We start from the raw sequence: 12,278 nt of genomic DNA, 5'->3' as shown, positions 1-12,278 counted from the left end.
AGATAATATATAATATATTATCTATGTTTATACCTAGTACATCTTGATAAAAGAAAAATATTTAAATGTGATAACAATACTATAGATAAACGGCACGATTTTGGATAAGTGTCATAAAGACGTAGATAACAAATAACATGCAACTGACAATAATTATGACAACAGACAAGTGACATTAGTGACAACAGCACAGTGCCACAGTATTGGTTGTATTTGTATGTACTTGGTATATTTTAATATTTAAATATTTTTATTTGAAGCGTGATGATAGGATTTTCTGGATAATTCAATTAAAATCATTCGTTTATAAATTATCGGTCTGTAGGATACTTCGACGGGCATAGACCAGTTGCGCCTAAATTTTAGGCAAATTTTATCACATGCCAAAACTAGATGGCTATCGCTGTCTCCTGCAATTGACAGAATTATTTTATTTTATTTTAATGTTTGATGGCTTAAAGTCGTATTTCTTTCACAAGATTCGAGTCCTAAGATATTGGTTGACTTTTTTCAAAACGTCACTGCTCTATTATATATGAAATTTATACAAAGTATGCTTAAACTGTTCAATAATTATATTCAAAAAATTGAAGGGGAAAAAATGTCGGCATTTGAATTAATTGATATATTAAACAGTTTATTAAATAACTTAAAAAACAGAAAGAATGAACATTTTATTAATACTGAAATGGAGATAATAATCGATTCTATTTAAGAAGAGGGTTATTTAGTTAAAAAAAAATTTGATATAAATTGTCAAAAGTTTTACAATTTATGTACCTACATCATATATTCAAAAGTGGACATTACCTAACCAGGCACTGATGGTTGAATTAAATTGGTTGCACTTAACAAACAAAAATACAGTAACATGGAATAATGCTAAAAATACAATAAAGATGATATCAGAATATGTTAAGGTTAATGAAGATGAATACTTTGATGAGTTTATGGCTTTTATAAACATTTTTCAAGACAAATTTGATGACTGGACAAAAAATGTTATTTCAGTAGAACAAAAATGGGTACAAATATTTAATATAGTTAAAGAAAATATGTAAATGTATCAAAAATCTTACAATGGTTGTAGAGTTTGCATTTTGTTTACCTGGGTCAAACGCGTCAATAGAGCTAAGTATTTTCTTTAAGAGGACGCTACACCCGCGCATGTGTATTTTAAAATTTAAAATTGTTTGTATATCTTAAAATACACATAACTCACTTTAAAATTAAAATATAATAAAAAGCCTACGTCATGCCCTCGATAATAATGTTACCTTTAATTTTTGTGAGAGGTCAATTTACTCTAAATTTTAAACTAACGGAACTAAACGTGATCTGCTGAGCATAAAATTTGCTATGTTACGCACTTGTAAGACGGAGACAACGTATGCGGGTGTAGCGTCCTCTTAATGACAACTACTTGGACTGACGTTCGAAATCAAATGGATACTAAAACAATATAATGTTGTCTGATAACAAAAACATATGGCTTGAGTTGCATTGAATTTTACAATGAAATAATAAAAAATCCTACATTTCTGAAGAAAATACACAGCACTGATAAATATAAGGTCTCCTTGGACGACAAAAATAAAGAAAAATAATAAATCAGTAAATTCTACCTAGATTAGTATATTTATTTCAACGACTGGAAATTGTATTATTATTTTTATTTGAATTTTGAGTGTTAATTAAAGTGTTGATGGCCTATCTAATTGATTAATTTGAATATTATTTATACCTAAAAGTTATATACAAATACCTATGTAATTATATACTTACTAGATAATTACCTATTTTTTATGAATTTTGGTGTCCCGGATTTCTAAAAATTAAATCTGGCCACCCTAGTCTAAAACAAAATTTGTATTTTAGATCTAAAACCAGTATATGAATTGCGTCGCTTATATCGCTTATATTTTAGATTAGTACATCAATAATTGCATTGCTTATACATTTTTATAAAAGTTTACATAAATAAATAAATTATATATGTACGTGTAATTATATAGGTACCTATAGATTTATTAATGAACAATTAATATTATTGATATTAATGTTCATTGAATATTTTTTTTTATTGAGCGCAATAAAATTGGTATATTAAAATGTCATTTTAAGCGCAATTGGTAAACTACATTTCGACGTAGCTGTTTTGGCATCACAAATTTGGCGTAGGTAGGACTATTGAGGTGTTTTTTATTTGATACTCTCATATTCACATAAAGTGTCCTAGGAAAGTAGGAAACATAAATGAAATGTAAAATCACACAGTGGATACTATGTGGCAATTAATAAATAATATTTGGTAAGCATTAAGCACTATAGGTACAAAATATATATTGTTTCTTTTCTTTTTCGCCGAGTCTCGAGTGTATAAATTAACTACAAAAGATTTAACATAAGAATCGTTATAATATGTATTTCAATACAAACTTTATTACCTATACCTAATAGTTGTTTATGAATCTAGGAGAAAAACGACACAGTTAATTACGACAAAAGAGTAAGAAACGAAAAGGTAAAAAACATCAATAATTTATTTTTATCTAGAAATAACAAATACCAATTATTAAATATTATATTATCATTAATAATATATTATAATATTGATATAATATACCTATACAGAGTGTCACTTGAGGATATATTATCTATTAGCCATGAAGGGGTACACGCCGCCCGGTTAAAAACTAATTTTATGCCGTTTTATCTATAAATTAAAAACATTTTTTTTTTTAGGTATGTATCTTAAATATAATATTTTAAATTAAATTGTACAATTCATATTTTCTTAAAAAAGTTAAGATTTGGAGTGTGATGGAGTCTGCATTTGGACCCAGGGCTGCGTCTAAGGTGGTGGGATGTTCAGCTGAATGAGTACATCTGTGTATTGGCGGCATTCTGTGAGGATATGTTGGACTGTTAGTTCGGTACCACATGTTGTGCAGATAGGTTTTTCATCTTTTGACATGTTTATACATTTATATATTATCCTCTCTACGACAGTTGTTTGGTAAGGGTTCGATAAGACGCTCTATACGTTCAATTGTTATTAACTATACCCGTACTAACAATATTATATTTATATACTATATACTAACTTATAATTTTGTCGTTTTTTCCGTGTCGGTTTTTACCGAGACGTTTTTTGTCCGTGTCATTTTTTACCACGATTACTGCCGTCGTCTATATAGAGTTAAGAGCATAATGAGTAATGACTATTAACCTGCAATATAGTATAATGCTAGATGAGTATTATATTATGTTCCGAGAAATATCTAAATCATCTAATACTAAAGAACTAAATAAATAAAATTAAAATAAAATAGACGAGAAGAAAACTGCGAAATAAATCACGAAATTACTCAAAACTCTGACGTATACTGCCGAAATAATAAAACACACTGATTATTGCACGTTTCCGGAGTCCAGATTTCGCTCGCAAATTCTCTTCGGTATTGGGTGGTTGTTATACTGAGAAGGCTGGTGCTCATACACTGACTAAATGTACTACATAGGTATATTGAACAGAGAGATACAGATTGCTTTATCATTTTATCAAAAGGTTTTTGCGCTTCCTGAAACTATAGATTTCTATTCGGCAGCAAAGGCCTTATTCATCATTCATTTTCTCTAGCGGCACCCAAGAAAGAAACATGCTCAAAGTTTTATTGTAGTAAGTACGTGCCGATTCGTTAATTTTTTCATCGTATAATACAGATTGTCCCTTTTTATTGATGGAAATGGTTTCATTGGGGATGTTCGAGATCTATGTGCGACAGTCTGATCGTTATTTATTAACCTGTTAAATTTTGTTTAATTTGTTTCAATGATGCGGTGTGAGCATATTATTACACTACCGATGGACCTAATGATTTGATGAGACTTCTGAAAACCGATTTAATGTTTACTTAAGATCGATCAGGCTACATTTCAAGATATTTAATTTTGTATTTCAAATATATTTACATTTATTTCATTATTTTCATTAAAAGTTTATAAACATTCATAATTTCATAAATTATTGACTAACAATAGGAACATTTTGATTGAAATAATGAAATAACTGATCATTTGTAATCCTTAATCCTGTTATTTTTATAATATAATATTTTACTCATTTTAAAAATGTACATTTCTGTACTTATATTCAACAGTTATGTATTCGAACTTTTAAGTGTATAATAATGTTTTATTTTCACTGTTAAAATTAATTTTCAACTGCCAAATAGTAATATTTCTATGCTGGTTAAAAATGTTATAATTTATATTATGGCCATACAGGTAGGTAACATAAGCATGAATTCAAAAATTTCATTATTATATTTTACTTGTCAACAAAAAAAAAAATTGTGTCTTAGAATTAATGTTAAGGTAATTATAATTTTACATTTTATCAGTTTATTTATTTTACTTCAAAAACTGTAAAATGCGTTTAAAATAATTATTGATATTTTAATAGAAATAAATGTGTTATATAAACATATAAAACAATACGACAGCAAAACTTGGTGTATATTTTTACTTCATTACTCTGTTAAAATGTTTAACATTAGTTTACAATATTTAAATAATTATATAATAAGTGATATTTTGTTGTCTTCGTCTTGCAAGTGCGTAACATAGCAAATTTTAAAATACTAATAATTAGCTTTAAAGTTCAAATGTACCAAATATTAGATATGGTATTGAAATACCTAACTCTTAAATTTAGTTTTATTGTAGGTATGATATATAGACTACAGAGTAATGACTAATGACTATCGACTTGTAAAATAAGCCCACTACACGCCACCGCGTATTATATTATATTAATATGATCCAAGAATTAATATCAGTTAGGCACAAGACTGAATGCGACAAAAACTGCGAAATAAATGTATCACGAGTATTATGATTGTTAAATTGTTATGAGTATAAAAATATTTTTGATAAAAATGGCAAATATGATAAGAAACTAGGGTACTTCAAAGTATTTCATTAAGCGTATTACTATTTGCGTAATATAAACGGCGCTACTCACCCGCCGGCTAGTGCGGCTGCCGGAAAGCGAGAAAATCACGACTGTGTAGCGCGCCAATCGTTCGGCTTCGAAGGAAATTCGTTTTGTTACGATATATATAATATTATATACAATACAATATAGAATAATGACGACTTTTAAACGTTTAATAAATAGTTGAAATAACTCAATCAATCACATTAATATTTATTCTACGAACAAACTTTTTTAATATCCTTTTCTTTTGTCTTGCTGGTTGGTTCCATCTTGGAAGCTGGCAGAGTTGATTTTGTTCACGGACAAGTTTTCATCCCAATCGTCACAATTCTGCAGTGACATAAAATAAAGTAGGCATGTATATTATATATATATTACTCGCTGGATGACCTATATTTGCATTATAAGCTGTATATAAACTGTAATTGTTTTAAAATATTTACCCTTTGAGCTTTATTCTCCATGCACAATGCGAAATTTTTTGAAAATTCGCATTTGTTATTATGTGAGTCTGTGTAAATGAAATCAATGGCGATGACGAATTAATTTATGTTCATAAAATTTTATTCCGTAACAGTTTCCAAAGTTACTCACCCAGTTCGAGGGTGTCGAAGCATTCGTCTATAGAGTCCTGGATGAATTCTTTCAGTTCGACGTCTCTTATATGATTGGTCATGATAGTAACTATTGAATGTTTATCTGGACGAGAGTTAGAATTCAGCTGTCCGAAAAGTATAAACATAATTTCTAAATTAATATATTGTGTAATAAATATAGGTAGTAAAACCAAATACTATAGATTATCTATAGTATTTGGTATAACGGATTGTATTCGTTCGAGTGTAAAAAATAATAAACTTTCTTTATAATACGCTTTGTCGGTCATAAATATTAATGTTTGATTTCCACACGAAATCATATTACGTGTTTTATTTAGTATTAATATTGAACAATTAAAATAAAATTTTAATATTGATTTTAAATTTCAATCAAACATTCAATACAAGTATGAATATCTATAAGTAATTTTTAAAATTTTTTTACCTAACTGAATTTATTTAAAAATAAAAATTACTAACCATTTCCAGTTGATTGAACACACAATGTATTGTGCACTGAAAATTCAAATTCAAATATTATAGTTTTTAATAAGCATATTGTATATAGGCAAAAATTTTAGGACCTAATCAAATTTTATCGCTAAAACACATAGATTAATAATTGGAATTTCGTTTGATTTTCCTTAATTTCGCATAATCTGGACAAAAACCTATATCTGCCCAATTTTTCGGGAGTAAACACCGGTGACTGTACCACAGTGTTATATTTTGAAATTTTGATATTGTATATATCTATTATAACATATATGTATAGATCGAAATCGTAATGACTAATAACTAGATACCTATATAGTTATAGCAGTACCTATATTGTTCTATATATATTGTATTAAATAATATATTATATAATAGAAATATAATATACAATGACAGCATAAGCTATCGAATATAATGTATTCGTTTGGTATTAATATATCAAATGCTTGAATATACGAAACGTATAAATATTGTGGCGTTTAGGGTAGTGAGTGTTGAAAAAAGAGGTTTTTGACAATCTGAAAGGAACCGAAGTGATGCATAACATTTGGCGTACATTATGTATGTATACATATAAATATACAATATACATATATAATATATAGAATCCATGGATATCCATGCGTCTCAAATGCACTCTTTTGGGTTGGATTGACGGAAAAAATCGGTCCAATACCACCCACATACGATACAAACATAATAATAATAGCCGATGATCGTACACACTAAACTTATGTTATAACATATAGGTATCTACGAAATACTATATTATTGATAAATAATATTACTAATTATTTTAGTATATATATATATATATATATATAGTTTATAAATTAGGTATACGGATTCAATTAATATTTATTTTTTTTATATATAAATGTAACATGTAAATATGTAATGATCACGAACATATTCAGTGGGTCCCAATATCATCTTGAAGAATACAAAAAATAAATAATGTATCCATACGAAAAGTTCAAATCGATTCGTTAAAGCAGTTGCAAGTGTTTAAAACAAAAATAATTTGTCTAATAAATAATGTCACAGTGAAACATATTGTTAAGTTTTTAGCAAGCAAAAAAACGATTAAAGATATTCTCGGTGTTTACAAAATGTCCAAAATGCATACGCACGATTAGAATCAGTCATTGAATTGTAATACCTACGCGTTATCTTTTGAGAAAATATGGATTATTACGTATCGATAATGAATAATAATAATATGGTATTTTGAATTGGGGTCGCCATCGACAAATTATATGTTGAAGGTACAATATATCTGCCATTATTATTAATATCTACTACGGTTATGATATTTCATTAAAACGTAGTTGGTCGAATGCGTGACGTTCAAGAACAATATATTTTATTATTTAGAGACGCGTCTGATTTAAAACCCTTATCGATTACTTCGACTATAATACTTTGAGTCTATAAAATATACCACACCCCCTTTTCTACCTAGGGTACAAAGATTCAGCTGATGTATTGATGATATTATTATTATGGTATAGGTACACTCTTACGGCGTCCATTTTGTCGAGGTACGTCCCTTTACCCTGTTGGTTTCCTCCGGTTTTCGTCACGTTTCTGAAACGATTGTTCCCCAAAAGTCTGTTATTGTTGCCTGTCACCACTGCCTTCTGATGTTTGTTCTTATCATTGCTGTCATCCCTGCGATATCGTCTCATAGGCAGTGGCTGTCTGTTATGGTTGGAATTGGATTGTCCCGAGTCATAATCGACACTCGGATAACTCCCTTGTCGGTGGTTCTTTGAACGGCTGCCCGTATTTCCCTACAATACCCGGGAAAAATGAAACAACAAAAATATTTTTAAATAAATTACACGATATGATATATTTTAGATTTCGAGTCGAAAGTATGTAAATGATGCGAATAAGCGATGCATATAGATAGAGCAATAATATTGTAATAAATATGTTATAATATATAGGTGTATATTAGTATATTATAATGCCGAAGTGTCGAATTTCCGTTCCACGACGTAACTGCGCAACTTTCCTGGATTATCGTTGTCTTCTGAAATACTATACCAAGTGCACCTTCCTATATTATGTTATTACAAGCATAAATAAAAAAATAGAAAAACAATATATTCCAAACCCATCATAAATTTATTATAACATATACGTCATACAAAGTTCAATAGATATATGCCACATATATAGTTTTTAGTTGAGTCATAAAAACTTTCCATAAAAATCTGCTTTTGGGCAAAACATATTATAACATTTCTGTGACCTAAAATATTTAAGTTAGGTAGCATTTTAAAGATTTAGGGACGTATAATGTATAAACATTTTTGGACTGTTGTAGGAAAAACGAGTTTTAAAAATTTTATTTTGGAATATTAAACCGCAAATTACATATTGTGTGCACGTCGTAGCTCCATATATTATTGGTTCACACGTAAAAAAGACTCGAATTCGATTCGTATTTTTATACTGACCTGCACTACGCCGAGTAATCGGCTGAGAAATAATTTAAATGAAAACGTTCCGTTACATTAATTTGTCAGACGCGTGAAAATAGCGTTCATACAACTAACATACGCGCAGTAAGACGTCTTTTTAAATGTCACATTGTAATAATAATAAAAAGAGTAATTAATATGAAATACTCACCGAATATTGTTGCGGTCGGGCTTCGCCGCACTGGTCGCGGTCGTAACTGCCACCACCGCTACCACGGTTGCCGCCAAAGTCCTGTCGGTTAACGCTGAACTCGCGATTGTTGTTGTTCCGCCGGCCGTCTCCGTTCCACCGACCATCGTTGTCGCCGCTGCCGCCTGACGCGTAAGTAGAATAATCGCCGTCCATCGCAGACGCCGACCGGTCGCCCGAAGTCGTGTTGTTGCATTGTTCAGCTATGTCGATAAACTCCCCGTGGCGTCTCGAGTGGTCTGCCGTCCTGCACTTAAGGTTCTACGCGACATTATTGTGGAATAATATTATTATTATTTATTATGATTGGTTTTCAACGCGACTGCAATCGCGGACTTGATGAATAGTGTCAATACCACGGATGTATCAAATGCGAACATGCCCATCAGAGGCTGATTCAAAATTAATCGAGGGGGGTAATAATTTATTCAACACGAAAAACAACAGTTCATCAATACATTTAATACGATTTTGTATCATAAACTCAAGCCACTCAAGGGGGGGTATCTAATACTTACCCCACTGACGTACCTCCCCTTGGCTCCACTACTGATACTTATATATATAATATAAATATATACATATATTAAAGCTATAGGCACAAAATTCATAATACATTTCTAACGTCTTAGGGGTTGAATCGAATGCGTAAAAATGTAAACTAATTTTACTAGGGCATCTAGCACGTCAAATAAAAAAAGGTAACTGCTTGTTTTTGTATTTTTTTTTACAACAAAAATTTCAATTTTCCGTAAAATTTAAAACTGAAGAGTTACAACTGAGTAGTGTTTTGATTAAATTACATACAAAAATAGGCGCATCAATTCAAAAAACTTGTATTTTGCAACAACTTGCTTTAGACTGGTCGTATATATTTTGTACAGGGTTGGTAAGAGGTGCGTGGAAGGTAATTTTCAACACGTTCGAACTAAAGCATTTATAATGAAAAAATAATACGGAAACAATATTGCTGTCACGATGTATAGATATGAATATAGGTATAGTGCCATGGGACGTGGAAAGATTTACATAACACGCTTGTTATTTGTCGTGAAAAATGTCGATTGGTAAAAAATATAAGGGTCAAATGACGAAGCGAAAAAAGAATATCCCACGTCAACACTCGACATAATATTGTATTATTATGCATAATATATATTATTATAAAGCGTCGTGAGCACATTTTACACGGATATAGGTACTCGTAATACCTTTATCTATATAATTTTATATAATATACCAATATGGTCTATGCGAAGAAATAATGAAAAACGTTAACTCTCATAGTTCTTCATTGTCCCGAATAGGATCAAGTAATAATATTATTATTATATTATAATTACATATTACGTTTTTAAACATTACAAAATATATTTTGTCAATATCATTATATGCAATAATGAATATAAAGATAAAAAAATTAATGAACCACAACCAAAAGGGATTCAATATTAAAGTTTTATATATAAATTTATAGATTTACCGAAAAAACTAAGAACAATATTTATAATCTTATTATTGAATATTGTGATATTTTGGAAAAAATGGACTCGCGACAGTGATGTACCTAAATAGCCTATGCAGGGCTCCGTGTTATCGTTATAAAGTTATAATAATAAATGTGCCATTGAAAACGTATAAAATATTTGAAAAAGTCAATTTTGAAAGAAAAAAACAGAATATTTTTACTCTTAAGTCTTAGCCCACGTAATATTATTATATTAGATATATTAATATTATATCATCATGTGATGAAATAAAATACATCTCATATACTCACGAAGTATTGGAAAATAGGATCTCTTGGGGGGAGGGAGTATAAATCTTATTTATGTATCTGTTAATCTATGTATAGATATTCATATATTATATTAGATAATAACATTGACTTTTAAATGTGGAAAATACAATTTTGAATATTTCAAAGAATTGTATAAGTATGTCAGATAACATGTATGTATAAATTATATTCAATAACTTTATGGTATAATATATATTATATATATCATGTTTTATGTACCTATTGAAAATATTTTCACACTCATTTTGAAATGTTATATTAAAAAATGTTGGTAGATTAAACATGAAAAATTATTTTTTTTAAATAATTATCTATTGTTCCATGGTGAATTATTTAAAATATGTACACAATGTATCAGTAAGTTTGTATAGGTACCGAATACGGCATACTAATCAATACATTTATCGAAATTGGTCTGTTGTTTCCTTCGACGACTATATGTTATAGAAGAATTATCATATTTTAATAAAATATGATCATATATATAGGTGCAAATAGTTGGCGGTAGGAGCCCTTTTCCTTGAGCTGTTGTTCCATACCACAAAAAAAAAAATTAACATTTTTATATGGGGTGCCAAATAAAGCTTCACAACTCGCATAAGAGACCGTTACGAATTTGAGCTTTAGACTCCTCCTAAAATTGCGAAAACTATTTTTGCCTATGAATGTGAAATTATAGAAGATTACTTATTGTCATGAGATGCATAATGTAAGAAATTAATAATTACGATCTTATATTTCGGATACTCACTTGAACTTGTCCGACGGTCAGCAGAACGGCTACCGAAAGTACCACAACCGTGGTACTGTGACGGCAGCTTCCCTTGCTGTTCAGCAATAATGACATAGTTACGATGGTGATGTGTTGCGATAACAATATCGTCATACTGCTAGTCTTTCGGTTTTATACGCGTTGTCGGAAACCGTCATTGCGCACGTCACGTGGACAGTAATAATTGTAATTAATGTTATTGTGCTGTGCCAGTGATTGATATGAAAACGAATTGATAGTATTTTTCGATTCCGGCCCGGACCTACATCGCATATAAAACGGGAAATGGCCGACGCCACCGCCGAATGAGAGTCCGTAATATTTCTTCCGGTCGGAAGTAATAGTAGTAGTCGTTGTGTCGTCGTCGGCGGGTGACCGATACGCACGCAGTAAATAAATGGTATATATGTACCTTTAATTATATAATAATAAGCTGATGTAAGTACAATGGTATATTCAAATGATATGCGTATCGCGTGTACACATGATGTCGCGTGAGTTCACATTTTTTTTCGGCTAATTAATAATTATAAACTATTTAAATAAACGCGATGCAGGAAGGTACGTAAGCGCGAAGACAAATACAAGTAGCTAAATCACGAACATGTTGGGTATAGGTACATTGCGTAATAGTTTTGTAGACATGACTGTTGGACTTACTAATTGCAAGAACGTCTCGCTGAATATAGACTTTCAAGTTCCACTGGGGCCTAGTCTCATATATAAAACGTTACGGATAAAGCAAAATGATATTCACAACGTGATTTTAAACTACTTAACACAATGAACAATATTTTTTTTCGTATTTATTATAGTCAAAAGTATTGGTTTGTTTGATTTGGTATTTGAAAAGAAAATGGCGAATGATAAATAATAATGTTGCACCCAATTTAAAAATAATATAATTATTATAATAAA

General features: G+C 30.0%; 1 protein-coding gene across 1 annotated transcript; it reads right to left on the bottom strand.

Annotated features, from left to right (window-relative positions):
* Positions 1–5,157: 5,157 nt before the first annotated feature.
* Obp59a (Odorant-binding protein 59a) lies at positions 5,158–11,706 on the bottom strand. Its single transcript, XM_089221285.1, has 7 exons — positions 11,340–11,706; positions 8,749–9,048; positions 7,629–7,898; positions 6,085–6,120; positions 5,600–5,726; positions 5,449–5,516; positions 5,158–5,335 (listed from the first exon to the last, which is right to left on the bottom strand). Exons 1-7 carry the CDS (start codon positions 11,472–11,474, stop codon positions 5,237–5,239), a joined length of 1,035 nt encoding a protein of 344 aa, XP_089077411.1. The 5' UTR covers positions 11,475–11,706; the 3' UTR covers positions 5,158–5,236.
* Between the last annotated feature and the right edge of the window lie 572 nt (positions 11,707–12,278).

This window comes from Diuraphis noxia, unplaced genomic scaffold (genome assembly GCF_037042655.1).
Source record: "Diuraphis noxia isolate RWA-SAM2 unplaced genomic scaffold, SU_Dnox_SAM2 contig0002, whole genome shotgun sequence".
Classification (NCBI taxonomy): Eukaryota; Metazoa; Arthropoda; class Insecta; order Hemiptera; family Aphididae; genus Diuraphis; species Diuraphis noxia.
This window is presented reverse-complemented; position numbering and strand designations above follow the sequence as displayed.

What these genes read in the sequence shown, in the direction of transcription:
- Obp59a (XM_089221285.1), bottom strand. Translation starts at nt 11,474, where the DNA reads ATGACGATATTGTTATCGCAACACATCACCATCGTAACTATGTCATTA. An exon ending in CCCGACCGCAACAATATTCG is followed by an intron (nt 7,899 to 8,748) that starts GTGAGTATTTCA and finishes CGGGTATTGTAG; the next exon opens with GGAAATACGGGCAGCCGTTC. An exon ending in TGGAGAATAAAGCTCAAAGG is followed by an intron (nt 5,336 to 5,448) that starts GTAAATATTTTA and finishes ATGTCACTGCAG; the next exon opens with AATTGTGACGATTGGGATGA.